Source organism: Corylus avellana, chromosome 6 (genome assembly GCF_965113065.1).
Source record: "Corylus avellana chromosome 6, dhCorAvel1.hap1.2, whole genome shotgun sequence".
Lineage (NCBI taxonomy): Eukaryota > Viridiplantae > Streptophyta > Magnoliopsida > Fagales > Betulaceae > Corylus > Corylus avellana.
The window spans coordinates 11875151-11900211 of NC_142495.1; the positions used below are offsets into that span (position 1 = coordinate 11875151).

Sequence of the window (25061 nt, forward strand, 5' to 3'; positions counted from 1 at the left end):
CCACCATCTTCCTCGGCCGCTTCAGTTCCTGTCAACCTCCTCCGCGTAATCATCTACCCCCAACACACCATCATGCGACTTGCACTTGCCCTCCAGACGATGCTCTCCTTCGTTGCAGCTGCTATTGTTGGTTTTGTATTTATGCTATATTTTTTGTTGTGTGTTTTTTCTTTTTTTTTTGTTGGGTTTTGTAGATTTTAGACTCCATGTACTACTTTGGTCAGATCTTGTAGTAGAGACTCGTACTACTACTTCATAGAGTTTTATTTCGGTTTTTGATAATGCCTCTCCCGCTTCAACTTCCTTTTAGAGGTGGTTGCAGCTTCATAGCGGGGATCATTCCAAATTCAATGATAATTGTCACTATTTTATTAAAAAGTGTATATACATGTTGCACTGGCCGTGCCCATCTTGTAAAAGTTTGAGGCTTTTTACTTTTAGTTTTAGTTCATTTTAAAACCACTTTCAAACAAAAGGAACCACTGGATAGAGGGATAATGACGAGTATAACCTTCTGGAGGGGCTCAAGCTCAACAGCAATTTGTTACTCCTTCCACATCCACTTCCAAAAATTCCAAAAATACCATAACGTCATTCTAGATTCTGCCCCCCCGGCCTACGCAAAACAAGTGCATTATCTACGTAACGTAAAAGTCTGAACAGAAGAAGCTATAAATAAATAAATACAACCATAAGAAAAGAAAACACCCGCATTAAAAAACCCACGGCCATGGCTACCAACTCTGATGATAACAACAACAACAAACGCAAAGAAAATGAGATTAATGACGATGTTTCTGGGTCACCCTCTTCGACCAGTGCTGACCGGGGCAGTGGTCCCAGCTACCTCATCGTACGCCCAGAAAAGGGTGGAATAGGGGACTTGTATCGCTACCTGGTGCGTGCCGACACAGTGAGCGGGCTGAGATTCATGGAGGGTTCCGACGAGGGACTGCTGGGTGCTGCGGCGGCCGACCATAGATGGGTCATTCTGGTATCCATCATTGTGCGCAAAATCGTTGCATTTTTTCGCAAGCCCATGGAGTGGACTGGCTATGCCGTCGACTTCTTTCTCAATCTCCTCTGTCTCAACGGCAACCTCTTCGGTCTACTCTGCAACCTCTTACATGGTAAACATTATGTTGTCTGTTCTTTATGCACCCTCTTGTCTCCCATGCTGATTGTTGAAATTTCTTCATTTCGAATCATCTGATTGTTTCTTATTTTTTGTTTTTAATGGATAGAATACACATGTAATTTCATTATATATAGTCTATAGATAAACCTGCTTGATTGATCATATCTGTGTTTTCCCAGGGATTTATTTGCATTCTGATACGGATGAGAACCATCCACATGATAATCACCAACTTAGAAGAAGCTTTGTAGAGTATGTGGCAAAAAATTAGCATGCTCATCGAATGAGAAACATGGTTTTCATTGTTGATTTGTTTTGAATATTGTTGATGTGCGTGCTTTGAGAATTGCTTGCAATTTGTGTCCTAGTCGGCCTGCTTGAAAGTGAGTTCATGGTTCCTAGTGAAATTTCAACTTTTTTGAAGTTAAAATATGCAATCAACAAGATGCATGTTAAAAATGGGTCTTGGGCTTAACTCAACCCAAAAGCTAGCTCAAGAGTTGAAGTTTCCCCTTACCCTTATAAATGGCCCATCTTCTTAATACTCAAGTAATGTGGGACTTCCAACATGCCCCCTCATGTGTGGCGGGAGGACATCTAAGCTAACACGTGCAACAATGGGTGACGGTGGGCCATAGCCAATTGAATCTGGCTTTGATACCATATCAAAAAATAGAACTAACAAAGAATTAAGAGAAAAATTCTCTTGTGAACTTCATTCAATGAATTGATTCTTGTACATTTACAGTATATATAGCATATACTAACTGCTAACTAGATAACAATAAGTTGTTATTTACAAACCAATCTTAACAGAAAGAATAACAGCTTAACCACCCTATCAGTAGCAGCTCATCACAGTTCAGTGTTTTCAAACTATCGCGAGTGCGATCGATCGCTTTGCATGAAGGCGATCGATCGTACTACCAGAGAGTTATTATTTATTCTCTGTTAGTACGATTGATCGCACTTATTAACAGTGTTCAATCACGCTCGATCGTAATTACAGAAACTCAAAATACTTTGAGATCCTGATAGCGTACTCAATTTTCTTTCTCGACATAGTAATGCGATTTTTACTGACACCACAATGGCGGAAGCAGGAAAATTAGTCGTGCCACAGCGGGAGACTGAGACTTTCATAAGTACAATTGGACATTTAGATGGGCGGGTGGACCTATACAAGGGCCAAAGCTTACTGCAAGAGAATGGTGATCACTCTGTTTTGGGAGAGAGAAGCACAAAAGTAGAAATGGTGAATCGGGCTCTTATGGACCTTTGCATCATGGCTTCCAAGTTAGCCTATGAGAATGCAGAAGTCATTAGAAATATTGTAGTTCACCACTGGAAGGCAAGCTACCCTATATTTGTTTTTCCACTTTTTTCTATTCTACACTTCTCTTATATTCGATGACAAGTAATATGATCTTCTGTTCTAGCAAAAAATAAAGCAATAGCAGCTTCTGATTATGTCGTCTCTAATCTAACCTTTCAAAAAAAGCAGATGCACTTTGTGAAGTTCTACAACTGCTGGAATGGTAAGATATATATTTTCCTTGATTTTGTGTTAAATGATATTCCTTAATGTCTAGCTTTATTTATGCAATGAGCGTTGTCTTTTGTTCTTTTTCCTTCACTGACTCAAAAACGAGTTGATAGATTTTCAAAAGGAAATGTCGACCCAAGTTTTCATACTCTGTGACAAGCGTGAAGACGCAAATCTGATATTGATCAGCTTCAGGGGCACTGAGCCTTTCGATGCCGATGATTGGAATACTGATTTTGACTATTCTTGGTATGAAATCCCAGAATTAGGAAAAGTTCACATGGGATTCTTAGAAGCCTTAGGTTTAGGCAACAGAACTGATGCTGTCAGCTTCCAAAATCACCTTCAAGTGAAAGACATAAGGTTCACCCCTTCAAATGATGTTGATGGCACATGCCCATCAAAAGGCACAGAATCAGTATCCTCAAACACTGATTCTGGCCTGGGACAAGGTGGATGGGATCAGTCTTCAAACTCAGAGGGGTCTTCTAGTGCTGACACTAAGAAGATTCCACCAAAAATGGTGGAGATGACTGCATACTATGCTGTAAAAAGTAAGCTCAAGAGCTTACTCAAGGAGCACAAGAATGCAAAGTTTGTAGTCACTGGGCATAGCTTAGGTGGGGCGCTTGCCATATTATTCCCAACAGTGCTTGCGTTGCATGAGGAGGAGGAGATTATGCAAAGGCTGTTGGGTGTATACACATATGGACAGCCCAGAGTTGGGAACAAGGAGCTGGGGAGTTTCATAGAAGCCCATTTGGATTATCCGGTCCCTAAGTACTTCAGGGTGGTCTACTGCAACGACCTTGTGCCAAGGTTGCCTTACGATGACAAAACCTTCTTGTATAAACATTTTGGAGCGTGCCTATACTATGATAGCCTATACATTGAAAAGGTATGTATTAGTGCCTCTCTGCTTACACTTCTTTTTCAAAAACAGTTATCAATTTATGTGTTGATACTGTCTGGTCCAATCAGGATCTTTGTCAGCCTTGTACGCAAGTGATTTTTTTGTTTTTTTAATTTTTTTTCTAGCAAAAATAATAGGAACAACGCATTACAAAGGGATAAATTTTACTCCATTGGCTAAAAGTTTTCTGTTGAAATATCATGGACAAGGAGACACATCCAACTGCGTGTCTGTTTGTTAAATGATTTAAGTACTCTAGCTAGCTACAAAAGAAAGAAGCAGTAGCATTTATTGTCATGTTATAACACAGCCTGTCTTTAACTTTTTAGTTCTTTTCATTGATGTTTCATCTTCTTAACAGTACTGAGGTGGTTGTTTTCTTTGGTGTATGCATATTTGAAGGACATGGATGAGGAGCCAAACAGAAACTACTTTGGAATTAGATACGTGATACCAGAGTATCTGAATGCCATTTGGGAGTTAATCAGAGCTTTAACAATGGGCTACACCCATGGACCAGAGTATAAGGAAGGCTGGTTTTCCATATCGTTCAGGGTAATAGGACTGGCACTTCCTGGCATTTCTGCACATTCCCCTACCGATTATGTCAACTCTGTGAGGCTTGGAAGGGAGCGCATCATGCAGATGTCCTCCCTCTAATAAAATTTTCTTCTGCCATAATGCTTGTCATAGTGTAGATTAAGAATGGAGTCGGCTAGTCAAGAGGTCAGAATAATGTTGCTTTCTCGAGTTTTTGAGCCAACGTCAAAGGGTTGCTACAAAATTCCTTTCAGGTTAGATACTTCTTTACCAACTCATTTCCAGTTTCATGCATTGTCTTAGTACGACAACCTGATTGTCAGAACAAGCAATAATGATGTTGGTCTGAGAGGTATCAACAATCAGGGCGAAGTACTAGATATAGTATTATTATTATACTCCCTGGCATATATGAGTGCTTTTGGCAATATAATTCTGAGATGGATAAAATTCTGATAAAAATAAATAAATATAGCAAGTAGCTTTATTTGTCTGGGAGTGTCTGACTATTACATAAAATCTCTGCAAACAAAAGTAGGAATATTGAAAGCTCAAGACAGATTGTCCTCTTCTCTACAAAAAAAATTGCAATTGAGATGCATTATTCCTGACTTTTTGGAGCCCAAAGAATTGAGAACGCAGCATACATCACCAAAGCCATTTCCAACAACTCCCGCGTGAAAAATGCTGTTTTCTTTTGCAGAATACTCTCAACATTAATCATATGAGCAACAGCCGCCAGTTTTGCCTTCACTAGGGAATTAAACGATACACTATTTATATTACACTGTATGAGACGATTGGATCAAATTCAAGTCCAGATTTTTCAGCCTCACTACAGACTCTACATGTCCTCTCAGGGTGTGTATTTCCCCTAGCCTGCGAAATTCAAGGGTAAATACAGTGTAAGTAATTCCATTTTAGATGGGATCAATTAATCAAACCCAACTTAAAGAAAAACATGGAAGAGGGAACACTTAGGGCAGAGCTTTGTAGTTACCTGGCTATTTCAGCACGCCGCCTGGCCTGTTCAGCAATCACAGAAGATTTCTTCCCATTGTCCAATTCTCCAGACATCAATCCTTGTAGACTTCTCTGAGAAAGTATCCACTTGGCTGCCCTATCTTCCTTCCCATAATCTTTCTTAGAAGTAAAAGCTGTCTGCTCAAGCCAAAAACATAAAACACGGGTCATTTCAAGAAATGCTTATTCCTCAGAGTGGGATTAGAAAAAGAAGCATGAAACAGACCTTTCTATCAAATAAGAGATTCCAAGCATCTCCACTCAATGCATAGCGTACTATGAACTTGATAACATCCAGTGGTATGTAGAAGATCAAACTATATAACCATATGACACCAGCCCATCCCCATCCGATGCCGCTAATCGCAGCAAAGCTAATGGTTGCATAGACAGCAATTAAGGTAGCCACCTAAACACGTATAAACAACAATCTCAGCAAATGTTATAAACAATTGAAAAACCACAAATCTTGGAGTTGCTTATATTCTGCATAAACTTTACCAGTTGAGCCACCACAAAGGCAATCATCAAGAGAGTTCCAGGCCTCTCTAGGAACGACCACCCCTGACTGCGGGTAACAAATATGAGAGCCTGGCTGATGATGCTAACTTGCAAATATACAGCTGATGAAACTTCCTCAGAGTTGCTGGCTATGGATTTTACGTTGAAGTGAGTCTGCAGTGGCATGGATAAATCAATATTTATCTCTCTTTCTCATTTCATTTTCTAAAGCATCTCAAGAAACTAAGTCACAAAACATGTTTTATGAGTTTTATACCTCAAAGAAAGTAGTGTCCACTATAATCCAGTAAAATAAAACAGTAACCAAAGCAAGGTATGTGCCAATTACAACGCCGGTTGCAAATATTTCATTGAGCTTCCAACTGTCGGGCCTTGGAGATGGCTTTACCCGATCCTGGGATATAGTCATGATGGTCCCTAATTCAAATACACAAAACATTTTGAGCAAAGAGAAAATAAAGTTGCTGTGTTCCAAATGTCTAAGCATCAATGGTCTAGAAAACCCTTCATATATATATATATATATATATATATATATATATATATATATATTTGTGAATGATTGTCTTTTAATTTTAATTTGTAAAAGAGAAACTTGATGGAAGCCATATGCATAAGATAATGATTTTAAAGCGGTAGAGCCATATTCCTCATGTACAACTATACTTGGTTTTTAAATTTTTCTTCCCTTCTTTCTTTAGTTGATTTTTCTGTTTCACTAACTGGATGTCCACTCTGTTATTAAAAGTTAGGAAAGAAATAGAGGCCAAGAATTCCAGAAAACAGGGGAAGTTTCCCAAAGTTTGATTATATTCATTATTTGGAAGGAAGAAAAAAACAAAAAAAAAAAAAAACCGAAAAAGGAAAAGAAATAGAAACAGAGGCTACTTTAAACATTACCATCATTCAGTATTGCTATTATCAGAACCATGAAAGGTGGGAAGTCATATTCCCATATCAAGGCCAGAAGCACAAAACCAAGCTGCAAAAAGGTTGACTTGGAATTATTATATGAATATTGAAACAAAAAATCAACTAAAACTTCAGCCCTAGAGATGGTTGAAACGAAAGAAAAATGTTAACTTAACCCTAACTTACCACAATCCTTATGGTTATGGAGACAGCATATATCTGCATATTCATGCAAGCGAATTAGGTATACTGTAAAAAATTTAGAAGCAAGAAATACAATAAGAATCAAAAATAAAAAAAATTATGTTTATGTCATCAATTTTGGTGCTACAAAATTTTTCAGATGCATCTTGCACTCTTATTGATCTTGGAGCATCTCCAATCTCTAGAGTAGCCAGTGAGAGTATCCAGCTTTGATATCATAATATTTTTAAGGTATCCTTGTCGTATAGAAGTAGCACATGCTAAATCATACGACAGTTAAATCGTTCTAATCCAGTATAATTTTCCAGGATTTCAATTCTTTCCAGCATGCATACATTATAGAACTTGATGCTGAAGATATAATCTACGATCATTATAAACAGAAGAAAAGATTGATACTCAACTGTATAATTCTTCATTCTTTGGAATATAGCTCTGCTAGTTAAGACAGCACTGACTATGACACTTAAGCCAGGTTCAGTTAAGACTATATCAGAAGCGCTTCTTGCAGCATCTGTAGCATCTGCCACTGCTATTCCAATGTCTGCTTTCTTTAAAGCAGGTGCATCATTGACACCATCTCCAGTCATTCCAACCACATGCTTTTTTTCTTGTAAAATTTTCACAATTTCGTACTTGTGTTCTGAAAGTTTTATGGCAATGAAAACTAGAATCAGCAAATCATCACGAGATATGCATATCTTTTTTTTTGGGTAAGTACATAATATGGAAATTTTTGTAAGCAATTGTATAGTTTACACATTTTAGAATTTAACCATTCAAGTATGTGAGAACACTTCTATGAGGTCATTTACATGATCTAGTAACTTGAAAACCTTGCCATACTTTGGCCATAAAAATTTGTAATTTGTTTGCTATGCATTGTATATTAGCTTCATAAAGCCTAGTGGTTTAGAGTTCTTGCTTTGTGGTCTCTGAGAAGCCTTGAAGACAATGAATGTAAAGTTACAAGCTGGGCAAGAAAATAACTGTAAAATAGAACAGAGATATAGAAAATACTTTTCCACCTCTTGTTTATTGCAAACCAAGTAAAGTACCACTCCACCTATCACTCCCATTTTTTCATAAAGTTAGACATGCATCCTGTGGGTCTCAAACCCACAATTTCAGCACTCCGTACCATTTTTATGGAGAGAGGAAGTGTGCCATTTGACGTAGAGGTCATGTCATCTGTCAAGACTTAACAATGATGACGAACTAGTGTTGGGTAGGAAGAGGATTTTATAAGATACCCTTGACAGTTGCTATTTTTCAAGTCACCCCATCTCCCCCACCACCCCACCAAAAGAATGGAAAAAAGAAAAGAAAAAAAAAACGAAGCAGAGGAAGAAAAAATGTAGAACATAGTACATATGTAATATAAAAGAATTAAATTTTCATGAGACAAGCACTGGATTCAAATACCAGGAAATACACCAGCAAAGCCATCTGCCTTTTCAATGAGTTCATCCACTGGAAGAGCTTCATGTTCTTCTCTGTGACGGTCCAACAATGAAGAAGAGGGGTACATGTTTGTTCCCATACCAAGTCGTCGGCCTGTCTCCTTTGCAATTGACAACTGATCACCTTCATTTGCATATACATTTATGTGTTAGTATATCTATTTGATATTCCTGCCCAAGGCTTTCCAATATTAACTAGAAAGTAAAGATGCAATGACATCAATATAAGAGCAGGCATTATAAGGTTTTCAACTATATTTTGGGATGAAATGTGAAAAACAAATGGTTTCATCATTAGAGAGAAGCACAAGTCCTAGTAATAATATAGTAAAGGGAGAAATAAATGAGGAGTAAATGTTTTTTCTTTTTTAGAATTTATATATGTATCCGTTGATACTTAGAATTGGTAGAATCTGATTGAGACCAGGTAGATGGTTCAGATTTTATGTTTTTGGATAACAATACGGGTAAATTATTCTCTTAAGTTCTCCAAATATGTTGAGAGGACCAGTAGCAATTGCAGGCTGTTGAGCAGAGATCAGGCCAGCATTATTATTTCTATCAACTCATTATTATTTCTAGCAAAATTTTATTTAAATTCTCCAAATCATTGGCATACTGAGAGCAGAGTTGCCAGCCACTGGGGTGTTGAGCATCATTAGCTATGAGCTCTGGCCAGATTATCATTTCTATTAACTCATGTTCTTGATCTCCATCTTTCAGTTAATTTTTGGATTAGTTCTTGATTTTATTGATCAGGTGGTATACAATGTTGATATTGTTTGTTGCTTGCAAGTTTAATATTTCACCAAGTCCGCCACCTCTGAGGTGGTTTTCTTATTAGCAGCAAATAATGATTTCATTGTTCTGTAGTAAATATGGTTCTGTTCAGGGGAGTATTTAAAGTCTAAATTGAAGCTCTGCTAAGTTGAACCTAACCAAGTTACTATTGATGTCATTATGCAGTCATAACAACCATGATTTTTTCTCTAGAAGTTAAAAAAATTCATCTATAACAAGAATACAAGCATGCTGACAAATTTCAAATTTTGACATGATTACAGCACCAAAGACATGTCTAATGCAATATATGTTTAAGTTTATCACACACAAAAATTAAAGAAGAGAAAAAAAAAAAAAAAAAAAAACAGGTGTCCTCTATTTATATAAATTTACTTAAACTAACATAGTGATAGCTAAACCCATATAAATGCAACTGGGAACAATTCATAGGAGAAAAAGTTGTGATTTCAACGCATAAATGGCTAGTTTAAATAAAACCAGAAATTGATTTATAGAAATTTATGAGCTCCTTGTCATATCATCAGAGATCCACATGTACCTGTAATCATCTTAACACCGACTCCAAGGTTAAGAGCTCTGCGGATGGTCTCTGCACTATCATGTCTAGGAGGATCAAACAAGGGCAACAACCCACAAAATGTCCAAGGACCTCCAGGGCCATCCTTGGTTCTTTCTGGAACTGACTGGAAGGATGATTAAATGACGCCAATGAACATGTCAGAGAGACAACATCAAATGATTTGCATGTTGATCATGTTGTCTGACTTCAAGATTTTAATCATTTAAATACAGAATAAGTTCTTACAAATCAAACCTCAGGAATAAAAGGAGAGAAAAAAAAGCTATGTGCTATACCTGATAAGCAACTCCTAGAGATCTCAAGCCCCTTTCAGCAAATTTGTCAATGATGGCATGCACTTTTCCGGCAATCTCTTCTTTCTCTTGGCAAAGATTTAGAATCTGACATTTGGGAAAACAATACAGAAAAAAAAAATCATGATCTGGCACAAGTGATGGTTTATTGGCAATGAATTAAGGTAAAAAACACATTTTCTGTTGGTAGTGCTTTTCATCAATGCAGGGGCAGGAACTTGAGAAGTGAAGTTTGCAGTAAAGGTCAAGAAAAGGGGAGAGAAAAATCAGGGAATATATAGAGGGACAGAAATTTCTTTCAACCTACTTCAATAGGTGACAAGTGTCATCTCTCACATATTTTTTTTAACATTTTTAAGAGTTATTTATTGCCATTCTACTAGCGAATCTAAACATTACTTTTTGAAAAACTTAAAAATGTTGAATGACACTTATTACTTATTGAAATAGGTTGGAGGAAATTTTCTTCAAATTGGTTTGGTGGAAATTTATGTCCTATATAGAGATACCTGTTCAGGAGCTCCTTTGCTGGCACGATGCCAGTTACCATCAGAATCAATGTATGTAATTGCAGTACGTTTGTCCACTGGATTGAATGGAAGAAAATGTGCTTCTGTGATGTTTGCACGTGCCTGAAGACGGAATTACTTTTCAGTTTTATGCCAAACAAATGAGTAGAACTAAAGACGTCTGATTGAAAACCCTACCTCCTTTGGATCAGCAAGCATGTTGATGATGGCAGCATCAATAGCATCTTGATTTTCCAGTCTTGATGCTCTGGCTGCAAGCAAGACAATTGTGTCTTTGTCCATAGCTTTGTTAAAAACCTGCACATGTTCAAATTATTAGGACAAATGAGGCATTAAAGGACTGGGATCATCTAGAGTTCACTGCCCAGAAATTAAGAAGCCTATAATGGAGACCAGAAATTTAGGAAAGCTCTAGAGTTGGATTTAGTACCTCGATAAGGTTCCGATCAACGGTGAGGCGGTTCAGTGTAAGAGTTCCAGTTTTATCGCTGCAAAGGACATCCATTCCTGCCATTTCTTCAATTGCTGTCATCCTTTTTGTAATGGCACCCTTCAAAAATGAAAATAACATGAGAAAAATCCAAGCATTGGTATTTGAGTTTGATGTTGTGTTTGTTAATGGCTGTAATGAGTTGCACCTGCTGAGATAGTCGATGAGAACCAATAGCAAGTGTCACAGATAAAACTGTTGGCATGGCTATGGGTATTCCTCCGATCAAAAGAACAAGAAGGTTGTTGATTCCATCCCTGTATGAACGGAGCTGTATTGGGAACATAACAATGATTTCAAGAATCATTCCCAAAGCTATAGAGCAAATGCAGAAGTTCCCTATGGCAGTCAGAACCTGCAGAAAAACATGTTACTCATGTCATATTATAATTCAGAATCTTAAACTTTCAAGACGTGGAATATTTAATTGAAATGAGAGGTGAATGACAAAGGTAAAGTTCGAACTCCTGACCTTTGACCCTGATATTATGTTAAATCACCATTTAATCAATATTCTAACCTATGTCTGAGAAGATAGAGGTGAAAGCAGCTAAGATTTCAAGCAGATTTGACGGTCATTGATGTCGTATTCAAGAAATATATATTGTGGATTTCCATTTTTATGCCAACAACATTGGAATAGAAATGCTGACACCAGAAAGCAAACATCATGCTGAAAGTGTAAAGACATGATAAACACAAAAAAATAAAAATAAAGACTTCTTATGACGAGAACACAACACTGCACCTCATATTACCAAACTAAATCAAATCACCAAGGTTAAAGGAAAAAGAAAAGAAAACAAAATGTCATAATTGTCTCATTGAACAAACTAGAAAACTAGCAATTTAAAGAAATTTCCAAGTATGTATCACATCAGAATGGAAGATTTTCAAGAATCTATTATGCAGAAGGTCATGGGGAAACTTAGGTATCAAGGAAATCCTGCTGCCTAAGGATTAAAGAATTTCTAAATCACCTGCTGGAAATGACCGACAACTTCGGTGCTGTCGACTAAGTGTGCTGCTTTTCCAAAAAAAGAGTGAACTCCGGTTGCTATCACCACAGCTTCAATCTCTCCATGCTTGCATGTTGAACCAGAAAATACTTCATCCCCTGTCCTCTTAGTGACAGGTAGAGATTCTCCAGTAAGAGCCGACTGCGCAGACCAAATTTAAAATTATTACATTATAATGTGTGATCTTAAGTCTATACTATAATAACTATAATAAAAGACAAAGAAATAATTACTCAACAGAAAGTTATACTTGCTGAGAGTACAGAAACAGCTTTTCTTTAATTTCTAGGAACAACTTGCCTGGTCAATTTTCAGTGGGTCTCCTTCAAGCAGGCGAGCATCAGCAGGAATGATATCCCCAAGCTTTATGCTAATTATATCTCCTGGTACCAAGATAGCTGAATCTTGCTCTTGCCACTGCCCATCTCTGAGAACCTGCACGTTGAGTATACACGTGTGAGTAAAATGGTTAAGTACCATATTGAATAAATGTCACGAGTATAAGTAGTTAATGTAATATAATTGGATCCAAACCTATAGGTTTAAGCTTTTGAATTAAATTGTATCTTATCGGTATATATTATAGTCCTTGTAAAAGACTTTCCAGGCATCAATCTCACTAACAAGTGATATAAGAACTAAAGAAGACGTGTGGTGTGGTTGATGATAATAATGTTAAATTACTACTTATCCCAAAAGTTTAAGTTGATAGGAAGAGATAAATTTAATTACTTAACCATTACTTTAACACTCTTCCTCACGTGTGGGCTCAAACTCATTTTTAATAGGTTAGGCCCAACACTTGAAATATTTAATTTAAATGGGGGTGAATTAACGGAGTCAAGGTTCGATCTCAGGACCTTTGGCTCTGATACTATGTTAAACTACCAGTTATCCCGTTAAACTACCACTTGTCCTAAAAGTTTAAGTTGGTAGGAAGAAGTAAATTTAATCACTTAATTATTACTTTAATTAACAAATAGTCCCTCCCTTGGTTGGAGTTATGCATAGATGGTGGGCCCCTTTCGTAGTTGGAGCAGGGACAAAAGTGCTTGGCAAGGCTAAAGCCCACACAAGGGATTCTAGAGATATATGTAAGATTGATAAAATTTTGTTTAAGGGCGAGTGTAGTGACCTGATGATGGACTCACATGTGAGGGGAAGATTGTTAAATGTATAGGTGTGAGTATAAAAGGTTAGAATCAGAATCAGAATCTCCAGGAGAAAAAAGAAAAAGAAAAAAAGACTAATCTAACATTTATGAGATCCTTTAAAATATCATGAAGCTAAGTGAACCTCCAAGGCTTCTCCTTTGGGCTCATTTCCCACTGAATCACACTTCTTGACTCCTATTGAGTATTAGAAACATGAGTTTACTATAGAGTTTTCATCATTAGATGTTTCCTTGTTATGAATTATTAACACCATGACAGACAATGTAAAAGACAGAACTCTTGAAACTAATTGCTTATTTGCTTCATTTTTATCTTTCCAAAAAAAAAAGTTAGATCTCCCATGCATGGAGTAGCACATATGGCAGTGGACAAGGAAGGAAAAAAACAAAGTGCCGAAATTCCATAGCATATATACAATAAAATTCTTTTATAGAATAGCAAAATAACTCAAAGAGACTGTGTTTCCTAAGATGTTTCAGTTCACAAAAGTTTCTGAGGAGACATATTGGTTGGTAAAATGTCTTGTGTTCCCAAAGTATGGTGAAAAGGAAATCAACTAATGCAAGGAAATTTGACCATGCTTACGACATTATTAACTAATCTCCTAGCTTAAGGCATCAATCTGAGTGGCTTACCCTTGTTTTAGGAGCTAAACGAGCCATAAGTGCTGCTGCAGCATTTCCTGCATTATTTTCCTCTATAAAACTGATTGTTGAATTAATTATCAGTAGGCAAACGATCCCTACAAAGTCTTGCCAGTCAGGTCCCTGCTCCTGAAAAATTATTCAAAAAAAAAAAACAGAAGAAGGTTATAAAGCAGAAAGGAACAAATCAGAATAGCTTGTTACATTGTGGAGGAGAGAAGAAGAAAATAAACAAAGAAGATTCAAGGAGAAGCACTAAAGTTAAATTGGTGCAAAGATATAGCCTACTCACTCCACCATTAGCAAGGACAATTGCCATTATTGCTGCAGCTTCCATAACCCATGACAATGGATTCCACATAAAGCTTAAAAATTTCAAAAATTTGTTCTCCTGCATCATAGTAAATCGGTGGTTTCCAAAGTTAGAAATTACTTTTAACATAAAGATGGTTTGAAGAGCCTAGATGGTCAACTCTATTGATCTGATTTCCAGCTGAATTGACTCTTTTACTTGCTTCATATAAAAAGAATGTGGTGCTTACTATCTTCTCCTCGAGCATGTTCGGGCCGAAAATCTCCAGTCGGGCTGCAGCATCTTCAGACGAAAGCCCTCTTCGTGATGTTCTAAGTTGTTCAAAAACTTCATCTAATGGTATGCGCTCCTATAAAATTAAAGTGTTATAGAGGGTGAATTTCAATGGGATCTCATAGCTGTATAACTTTGCAATGTGATTACTACAAAACTTACCAGATCGATCCCCTCTCGGTTGAAATTCTCAGGACCAAGCAATGGTTTCTCCAACTCCTCAGCCATGATTCACACTTCAAAACCTGTAGTTACAGTCAAATGAATACCATGACTTCATTTCATTTGAAACCCTTCAGAAATTCTACAGTATGAAAACTATGAGAAACCAAATGGCAACGACAACACATATTAGCATTAACCATCTCCAACAATTAGGGAGACTCTGAGTAAAACATATTAGGATGGATTCAAATTGTAATAAGAAGTCTTACCAACAATTTGGATAACTATCACAGATCCCTATTCTAAAATTGTTCTAATTATTTACTCCGTTGTCATGTTCCCTGAAGAAACCAATGGATATGTATTTCCTCTATCCTTAAATTTGTGAGACAACCCTCAGACACAATGCCCTCATATCAACTGACATCATCACCATTACCGAATTCATTCACCAAATTAACTCAAATGAAGGAAATTAGTTTTGTATTGGCTGAATCCCCAGAAGATATGAATAAGATCCATCCCAACTAGTCCTGATATTAACATCAGTAACATAATAAATGAAAATTCAAAGTCATCTTCTAAACTGATAATGATGATCAATTTGAGTAAACTGCTACTTGAATTGACGTGATTTCGTATCGAGAAATGCTACACACACTCCCAAGTGGCAGTGAAAATCACCGTTGGATCCAAAATCAAATAGTGATCGATCCAAAACGTTAGGAAGTCTGCATTTGGGAGTGTGGGAGTAGGAGTGTAAGAACTAAGAACTAGTGTGATCTGGGAACGGCTCAAGTTCATCATAAGAAACAAGTAAACAAAACATAAAAGAAAATGTCAGAAAATTTGCAGCTACTTACTGATGCAAGAATTGGGGAAGTGGAGAAGCAACAGGAAGTGTTGTGAAGAGGCTGCTCCTCCTCTTCCTCCTCCTCCTCCTCCTCTTGTTGCTTTTGAGAGAAGTGGAACAAGAAATGTGAGGGAGAGGAGTGACAAGTAAGGATGTTTAAAAAGGGATACCATAATTAGCTCCAAATCTAATTGATTTGGTAGCTGACCGTTGGTTAGGTGTCCATGACGAGCGGATGATCCTAATCCAACATTTCCCAATCTGGGTCGCGCCATTCTTCAACGCCTTTTAATTGATTTTCTGATTGACGTCAAACCGAAGACGAGGGAGATGTTCAAGAGACCGTTAGCTTAACTACCTTTCAAAACCTACCCTTCCAACCCAACCTAACGGTCCCTTTACAAACCCAACAGTGCCTGCCCCTCTTCCTCGCTGTCTTTTGGTCCATGCCACTCCTACCAACACTGTCGTGATTCCATCATTTATATATATGACACGTGGGAAAGTAAACAGTGGACACGCAAATACAATCATATCCAGCAAACTAACCTAATTAAGCGGATTTGGGGGGTCCCATATTTTATTCTTCCTCTTCTCCCATGAGCAATTTTTAAAAGATGATTTTTGTTCTCATCTGCAAATAGTGAGTTGATGATACTTCGCAAAAACATGTAACATATGGTTCATCACTAAAGACTACTGTGCACAAAGTTTCAGCAACATTTCACTATATTTGTTTGAAATAATATAGAAAGCGTTAATAATACATCCGTACAAAACTTTACAGCCTAGAATCTCAAGCTTTAGGAAAAAAAAAAAAAAAAATCTCATTTAAATCGTAGGGCTTTTAACGTCGAACCAGGTTAGGTGCGAACTAGGTCAAATACAAAATGAGACTTCACATAGCCTGACACTGTGAATGTGAATTATTTAGTGAAAAAAAATGCATTATGGTCCCAAACAACTCCAAATTCGTTTGGAAAATAAATGAATTGGATTTACGTAAATTATTTGATAAGCTTGAACTAGTTCGTTTTTAAAACAAAATCAAACTTGAACATTCAAATAATGGATTCGACTTGCTGGATTACAACTTCTACTTAACATGTTAGAATTTTATTTTATTGACATTAGAAATAGAATGCCTTTGGGAGCAACCCATTGACCGGTTGATTTATTATTATTATTAAGGATATGACCCACTATAGTTACACATAGACACAAGTCTAGCCAATAGTGGGCAACATGTTAAGCGTCCGTTTTCTCATACTGTCGTGCTATTTCTCAATTAATATTCCATTAATAAAATAAAATAAAATAATAGTAGATCTCACTTCTCGGCAATATGAAGAAGACCTCTAGTGTTTCTCTTCTCCCATATGGGTTCTTCATAGGATTATCATGTCTCTTTATTTTTATATGGTTGCTGGGGTATGTTCCGTGTCTTTTTTTAATTTTGGTTGAATGACCATCGGTGAGTAACATGTGATCCTCTTCTTTTTTCTTTTTTCTTTTTTATTTTTAAACATGTGATCCTTGAACATTTTATAATCACAGTTTGGCGTCTTCTTATATCTGGTCTGGTCATATGACATAAAAACAGTTGGATTTGCTTTGAATTGATTTTCTTTTGGGCCTGCTTCAAGTTAGGTACAACTTGAGATTGTGTAGCAAGGCTTGGGGCTTCATTCTCGTAGCCCAAATTCAGCTACCTAATTCATTGGGATAAGGGGACCTGACTCACCAACCTGTTTAATTAAATGAATTAGACTTCTTAAATATAATACGGCCTATTTAAATAAGCGGATAATACAATACAATTGTTTGATAAGCAGATCGTACTGGGTTGACCTATTTAGGCTAGAGTGATGTTTAAATATGTATATTAATGTAATTTTAGTAAAAACTCTCAAACCATTTATCTCCCCAGTATAAACTAACAATAGATTAAGTACCCAATTAGGGGGCAATCGGCCTGACCATAAACAAAAATTATAGTTCAAAGATTAATCATACAACTTTTAAGAGAAATCAAAATACGAACCACAAGTAGTCAGGACACAAGAATTTCTTCAAAGCTTAACTTAGGAAATCATTAGGGAAGGTAGAAGATGTTAGAGTTTAATGTCTCAAATGTCATGGCACGTATGAAAATTTTTTAGACTCATTTAATTCTAATCTTATTAAACTGTCAGTTTGATGGGAAGTAGCGTTAATATGTGGATAAAGAAACCGATCATTTCTCTACCACATAAAATATACATAATTTTCACTAATTTTGTGTATCTTAAGAGGGTCAAGTAAGAGAAGTCTCAGAGGGATTGCTCAATTAGCTGGAAACTACGCCTCATGAAACGTAGGTCACTAGTTCGAATTCTCCTCCTCCGTCTTATGCGGACATGTCAAAAAAAAAAAAAAAGAGTAAGAGAAATCATTTTTTGGTGTTTGTGTTTTCAGATCAAGATTTAAAAAAGGTTTTGTTGCTATGGATTCTAGTATGTTCTTTTATTAATTTCTAGTGAAAATCATGATGGTTAAGAATTGAATGTTATCTAAATTTATTTTACATGTGGTATCAAAGCATGAGGTGTAACTTTCGTGATTTTATATGTGGGTCCTATAAATCTAATGGTAAATTTTTAATAACCGTTTCATCATTAACAATTTTTATGAATAATAAATTTTTAAACGTTTTATAACCGTTTAGTCAAAAACCTTGTTCAATACTTTCTTTTTTTTTTTTGACATATCCGCATAAGAGGGAGATGAGGATTCGAACTAGTGAACTCGACTTCATTAGGTGTGATATCAACTGATTGAGCTATCTACTGGGAACAATTTGTTCAATACTTTTTTATTCCATATGTGTTGATCTTTTGGTCGTAAAAACTTATTCAAGACCTTTATCATTTTTTTGACCGTTTGTTATTAACTACTTTTAAGATTTTTTTTTTCTTCCTCTTGTTGCTCAAGTAAAAAACAGCATTCACGTGTATATATCGGTTCAACAAAGAGCACTTGTAATTCATATATACATGTTCTTTATACTCGCATTATTCATTCTATTGCTCTACAAAAAATTATTTTGAGATTATTATTTCACAAGAAAAGATACGACTTGTTCTATAAACCTTCGCATTTGGAAGTGTCTCCTTAAAGAAGGTATGTAAACGTTATAGTCTAATTCTTGGAGGAGGTTGCATGTCAAGAGATCCGATCGTACCGAGTTATATACTCCGGGAGGTACAAATCATCCTTTACAATTTTTTTTTTTTTTTTTTAAATTATAGATTCTCAAATTACGTAATTTTGATCATTTTTAAGCATCGAAACACTTGAAAATGTCACATATTAAAAATGTGATATATTTTGGTTGAGAATTGAGTATATTTTTATCACGTTCTTGCTCTCTATGTTGTAAAAAATATTTGACCCCAAAATTGTCTTTTAATTTTATGAGAAAGAAGTGTCTCTACAAAAGTGAATAGGAACCCTTTTAGGAGGAAATTGTTTTTCGGTTACCTTGACAATATGCCACATTTTTAATGTATAGCATTTTTCAAACGTTTTGATACCTAAAAATAGCATAAATCACGTAATTTGAGAATCTACAATTTTAAAAAAATTGTAAGGGATCCGGATCCGGTTCGGCCACCTTACAAATGAATATATTGCAATTTTTTTTGTAGTTTATTTAATTTGAAAAAAAACATTACCAATTAGGCGTTTAAGTTTGAGGGGATGTATGGTGATTTAGAAAACCGAAGAGTATGGGAACTTGTAATACAGTGCATGGGGATGAAATACAAAAAGGAGGAGACTGAATAAATAAAAGGGAACATTCGAAGACCGTACGGAAAGGTTCATTAGATCTTCTTTCCAATTTTTTTTTTTTTTTTTTTAATATCAAATAATGTTCAAGACTAGTTGTTCTACTCTTTTTGAGAGCTTGACCAATTTTATTGTTAAATGTCGCATTTCTCCCCTTTCTCCGGCCCTTCTCTCTCACATAACTCAGGAAAAAAAAAAAAAAGGGGAAGGGAAAATCGAAGCCACGGCCTTATTTTATTTATTTTTTTTTTTGATATGTCTACACATAGAAAAGGGGAGGGAGGATTCGAACTAATGATCTCCGCTTCATTAGGCGTGGTCCACAGCCGCTTGAACTATCCCTTAGGATGCCACGGCCTCATTCTATAGGTAAATTATCATGTGTTTATCATAAATACCAAATTATAAAAACGTTCCCGACATATTTGAGTACACGTAACGCGCCATGTACTAGGAAGATAATTCTCTTAGTCTCTTGACATCTAATAAAACAACAGACAATGCTGGAGTGGGACATATTCCAATTCTTCTCCAGCTGGGGATCTAAAAAACAGCAAAAATAAAAAAGAAAAAAGAAAAAAATAAAATCCGATTCAAAGGAGATCTATCTGGGAAACGATAGACAAGATCAAAATCCATGTGCCACCCACGGTGTCACCCATGCATGCCACATCATTATCAATGCATGGCTTTGGAATTTCCCTATCAACTTAGACAGGATATTGTGCTAGCTCTTATCCCACACATACTGACATTCTTGAGATTTGAAGAGGTTCTCACACATCCCATGTGAGTGCAGATGCACCGGAATAAAAAATAAATAAAATAATAATAATAAAAAAAAAAGAACAAGAGGATAATCTTTCCCAACTCACACTTCAGTTATATTAAGTAATAAAGAAAAAGAAAATCATTGAACTACAAGCAGCATGCATGATTGCAATCTCAAATTCTATACAAGTAAATTGATGAACTTCAAATTCTATGTAAGCGTTATATATGATTTTCACTTCATTTGGCATTGAGCCAAAAAGATGATAAAATGCTAATTAGGGAATAACAATGGAACACAGACACGAATTGGATTTCTTCTATTTTTTTTATTTTTTATTGTGGCTTATTTCACTAGTTCTCCCTTACAAAAAATCAAATCCTCCCGGGATGAATTAGCCATCTTTTATATGTACATACAAAGAAAAATAGTCAAAGAGCTGCTAATTAAAGTCATGTTCTTCTACTGTCCCTGTTACGCTCCCTTGTCCATCGTCTATCGTGCTTGAGATCCGGGCCGTCCCTCATCATCGGGACATTGACACGTGGGCCATAGGGATTGACCCAGCATGGTCTTCGCAGGGGTGGGCCCATCGTTCATACTATGGGGTAGGTTTGATTAGACACTATGCTGCTACAAATTGACAGGTGCTTTCCCTGACTGGGAATCTACTTTTACTTGAGTTAAAGATTGGGTAAGCAAGGCATGGCAATGGCTCTTTTGTACCGCTCTTTGGATGTAGCGAAATCATTCGTCTTGTGGGACTGACTTGGTTTAGTCCACTCGTGGTTCGATAACGATGAACCTTCCTTGGTTTGGCATGAAACATTTCCCTGTTCAGGGTGCATGGTTAGTCTAAGTGCATTAATGCTGGCCATTTGCACTCTAACGAGGGACCTCAAACGGACTTGCTTCTAGTTCGAAGTTCATGGGCCTCCAATGAGTTGGTTTAAGAAAAATTAACTCTAATTGATTTTCTCCCCAACATAATATATTTGAGAAATGTTAGAAATTTTCTCTAATTCAATTTATAAAAGTGTTGTGTCTTTTAGTATGTGAGATAATTAGAAATACATAAACTTTTTTAGAAAAAAATACACTTTAGTCTCTTGAATTATTATCGTTTTTGCACTTACACGTTCAAACTTTAAAAAGTGACATATAACCCTCTCATACTACTATCGCGTGTCAAATTAGATACTTTTACATTTTTCTCCCAAAAATACCCTTAAGTTTATTAAAAAATTAACCATTTAAAAAATTTAAAATTATTAAAAAAAATTAAACAAGAAAAAAAAAAAAAACTGAAAACACCAAATTAAGGGTGGCCTTTTCATACTAGCCTAAATTTTTTCTTCAAATGGTTATTATATATATATATATATATATATATATATATATATATATATATATAATTTTATTTTTAACAACTTTAAAGGTATTTTGGAGAGAAAATGCAAAAATGTATAATTTGACACGTGATGATAGTACGTGGAGGCATTAATGTCACTTCTTAAAGTTTGAAGGGCCAAAGTATATTTTTCCCTTTTTTTTTTTTTTTTTTTTTTTTTTTTTAATGTGGACTTCTCACATATTTTTTTATTAGCATTAATAAAATAAAATAAAATAAAAAATATGATTCACATATGCTCCGAGGAGACATGACATTTTATAAAAACTGAGTTTGAAGAATTCCTACCACTCAGTTGGTAAGAAATAAGGGTCATAAGTTGAAATAGCTAAGTTTAATTATTATTATTCTTTTTTTAAAAAATGAAATATTCAAATAGTTGGATTCATACCAATTACTTATTGACTCCTCGTTTGAACTGAAGAGGGTGTTAATTGGAGTTTTTTCAACCCAAGAGTCTTTTGCAAATCTATTCCACCTTTCAAAATGGGACGCTATGTATATACGTAAATATTAGGCATGCTTCATCCATTGTAGTCTTATAGAAGCTGAACAACCATATCTAAACAGATTGAAGTTGTCTGAAATGCATTGACCCATCGTGATCTTCGGGAAGGATACAGATTCGGATGCCAATCTTATATATATCCACCTCTTTGTATATATATATATATATATGTACAAGATAAACCCTTCAAAAATGCAAGAGTTCTTGTTGTTTGTTTGATTTGCAATTAGCTCTATGTAGTATTAAAATGAATTTTGAGGTCTATGAAATATGCCAAAAAAATAATTTAATCTCTATAACTAAATTTTGTTTACTAACTTAACAGATTTCAATAGCGTGAACCGTTAATGCCAATAAATTGTGACATGTGTCGTATTTAAGTAAGTGTCATACTAACAGAATTTATTAGATTAGTGGACGGAATTTGACTATAAGGACTTCTAAGTTCATTTTGATACAACATTAGTGCTAATTGCAAATCAGACAAACCACACGGACGGACGATATTGCTAATGAGGCAAGGTAGAATCCGACCAAACCAACGTCCCACCTAAAAATTGAGGCCAGATTGCCGGGACCCTGTTCCCATACCCCAAATCCTTTGCCTTGTCTTGATTAAACATGCCTCCTTTTTTCATGCCCACCTTTGCCACCTTTCTAATCAATCCTCCTTCATATTGCACTCCAACCAATCTGATCAACATTGTATTGCATTATACTACTAATTTAATCCGACGTTCACTCCCCCTGCTTCACAGAAAACTGTGTTGCCTGAGGCTGCAAATCCCTCTGTTTTCGAACCTGACCATGTTCACCCCCTTCAAAACCGAGTCAACCTTTTCGATCTTCCATGCCATGGAGATTGTATATATATATATATATATATATATATATACTTCACCCGCTACCCCACATGCCTTGTCAAGCTCTGTTGTGAGCTTTTTTTTCCACCTTCTTTTCTTTCTCTTTTATGAAAAAGAATGACAGCATCAACCATGGTTGAGCTCCGGCATGCAAAGAGAAAGAGGCATGGCTTCACCAGCAAGTGTGCTTCCTTAGTGAAGCAGCAACGTGCCCGCATGTATATCCTGCGCCGCTGTGCGACCATGCTCCTTTGCTGGTACATTCATGGAGATGATCACTAGCTAGCTAGCCAGCCCACTTCTTCTAACTTCATCTTCAAATAAAAACCCACCTTAATTTCTCTGTTTCCCTTTCTCAGCCCATTTCTTCTCCATCATTAGGCTGCCGATCTGGTCTGGTTTTATGGGGTATGGCGTGGTATATATATATATATATATATATATACATATTACATCCTCTCTAGGTGCTTTTGTTTTTTAACCCAATTGGGAAATTAATCCCTTGGGTTTTGGGGCACAGGAGAGATTTGTAGCCACGCTCTTGCTTTTTCACCATCCAGTCGTCAAGGATGAACACTGATGGAGGCATGGAATGGAGCTGAAGTGAGGGGTCTAGTTTTTTGTTAATCTTGTATAAGATGTTAATTGTTCTTTTTCACCTTGTACCCTCTACCCATCATGCTTTTTCTTTCTCTGGGAGCAACATAAAGAAAATGTTCTAGCTCCAAGAAAATGAAGAAATGTAACGCCCCCAAATATTTTACCTTTAATATAATTTGGAGCACTACTTCCATAAAACAAGCAGAAACAAGTCTCTCCATTATACATTATACATTATACTCTTATACTTTTATAATGTATAATAAACAAGTCTCTCCATACACGTGATATTTGTATGCAAAACATGCGACTTTGATAAACCATTTAGAAATATCTACTTTCAAACTTTTATCAGGGGCTCACACCATATAAAAATGCACATTTTATGCAATAATCAGTCCCTTTGTGTATGTGTAAAACTCGATCTGCATTAAGATTATGGCTAATTAAGGACGCCTTAATTATTGCCTAAGTATATATATATATATATATATCCTAACCCTCGAAAAAGGGGGAAAAATGAAATTTTTGAACACGTAAGGTATTTTTTGCGCATGACGATGATCAAACATTCTGATCAAGAAATGATCGAAATATCGAATAATGCACTGCGACACAAAACGTTTGGACATCCTCATAGAATGATCGAATAGTGTAGGTTAGTACAGAACGTTCAAACGTTTCTTTATAATTAAAATTTTACATATTGCTACGTGTTTAAAATTTTAAATAACATGACACAATTGAGGATGTTTGTTAAACCGATCATTCGATCAACATCCCCATGTATTTCTGTTCATATTTTTTGTTAAGAAAAATAGAATAATGATTAGTATATAAAAGTAAAAAAAAAAAAATGGCATTGAAAAATTAAAAAAAAAATTTGTTTTGTAGTGATTTTTTTTATTTGAATAGTAATCAAAAGTAAATGATGTGATATAGATGTACGAGCTTGTTTGGGTAGGATATTCTTCCCAACTTTTCTCAACTTCTTTTAGGTTGATTTGACACCACTAGGCACTAATACTCAACTCAATTCAAAAGTTTTAAAATTTTTCAACCAAACTAATAAAAAAATTAAATAAAAATAAAAAAAATAAAAAAAATTAACATATATATATATATAGGGGTGGCTCGGCCACCTTCAACTAGTTTTTGGGGTTGGCTCAAACTGGTAGGTGGCCGAGCCACCCTCCAAACCAGTTGGGGATAGTTTGATCCATTCCCGACTGATTTTTTGGAGGTGGCTAAATTGCGGGGTGGCCAACCAACCAGCAGCTAGGGGTGGTCGAGCCACCCCACATCAGTTTCAGGGGTGGCTGAGTCACCCTCGACACCAGTTGGGAGGTGGCTCGGCCACCCCCGACTGGTTTTCGAGGGTGGATTGGCCACCCTAAACACCTTGAACCACCCCAAAATTTTTTTTTTTTTTTTTTTTTTTTTGTTTTTTGTAATATATATATTTTTTATTTTTTAATTAGAATTTTTATTATTAGATTTTATTAGAGGTGTCAACTCGATCCGGTTTTCCGGTTTTTGGCCGAAATCGGGGACCGAAACCAGAGTACCCCGGTTCTTAGTTTTAGGCATCCGAAACCGGAACTGGGTCCCGGTTACCAGCCGGTTCCGATTTGTACCCGGTCCGTTAACCGGTTTTTTAAGAAAATTGTTTTTTT

General features: G+C 36.0%; 2 protein-coding genes across 3 annotated transcripts; one reads left to right on the forward strand and one right to left on the reverse strand.

Annotated features, from left to right (window-relative positions):
• Positions 1-716: 716 nt before the first annotated feature.
• LOC132187758 (alpha/beta-Hydrolases superfamily protein) lies at positions 717-4807 on the forward strand. Its single transcript, XM_059602179.2, has 5 exons — positions 717-1130; positions 2242-2489; positions 2643-2676; positions 2798-3582; positions 4000-4807. Exons 1-5 carry the CDS (start codon positions 731-733, stop codon positions 4255-4257), a joined length of 1725 nt encoding a protein of 574 aa, XP_059458162.2. The 5' UTR covers positions 717-730; the 3' UTR covers positions 4258-4807.
• On the reverse strand, positions 4594-15635 carry LOC132187757 (ATPase 10, plasma membrane-type). 2 transcript variants are annotated; one of them, XM_059602176.2, is made up of 22 exons: positions 15411-15635; positions 14545-14627; positions 14339-14458; positions 14089-14187; positions 13788-13925; positions 12278-12412; positions 11939-12118; positions 11107-11313; positions 10899-11018; positions 10646-10765; positions 10448-10570; positions 9921-10025; positions 9604-9748; positions 8224-8385; positions 7203-7441; positions 6781-6813; positions 6583-6664; positions 5939-6099; positions 5662-5835; positions 5387-5569; positions 5138-5298; positions 4594-5016 (listed from the first exon to the last, which is right to left on the reverse strand). In XM_059602176.2, exons 2-22 carry the CDS (start codon positions 14608-14610, stop codon positions 4920-4922), a joined length of 2850 nt encoding a protein of 949 aa, XP_059458159.2. In that variant the 5' UTR covers positions 14611-14627; positions 15411-15635; the 3' UTR covers positions 4594-4919. The 2 variants fall into 2 exon arrangements, with proteins under 2 accessions (XP_059458159.2, XP_059458160.2); XM_059602177.2 differs by lacking the exon at positions 15411-15635 and adding an exon at positions 15209-15227.
• Positions 15636-25061: the final 9426 nt, after the last annotated feature.

What these genes read in the sequence shown, in the direction of transcription:
- LOC132187758 (XM_059602179.2), top strand. Translation starts at nt 731, where the DNA reads ATGGCTACCAACTCTGATGATAACAACAACAACAAACGCAAAGAAAAT. An exon ending in ACTCTGCAACCTCTTACATG is followed by an intron (nt 1,131 to 2,241) that starts GTAAACATTATG and finishes TGGCGGAAGCAG; the next exon opens with GAAAATTAGTCGTGCCACAG. An exon ending in GTTCTACAACTGCTGGAATG is followed by an intron (nt 2,677 to 2,797) that starts GTAAGATATATA and finishes ACGAGTTGATAG; the next exon opens with ATTTTCAAAAGGAAATGTCG.
- LOC132187757 (XM_059602176.2), bottom strand. Translation starts at nt 14,610, where the DNA reads ATGGCTGAGGAGTTGGAGAAACCATTGCTTGGTCCTGAGAATTTCAAC. An exon ending in GTTTAGCTCCTAAAACAAGG is followed by an intron (nt 12,413 to 13,787) that starts GTAAGCCACTCA and finishes CTCAACGTGCAG; the next exon opens with GTTCTCAGAGATGGGCAGTG. An exon ending in CCATAACCATAAGGATTGTG is followed by an intron (nt 6,665 to 6,780) that starts GTAAGTTAGGGT and finishes ACCTTTTTGCAG; the next exon opens with CTTGGTTTTGTGCTTCTGGC.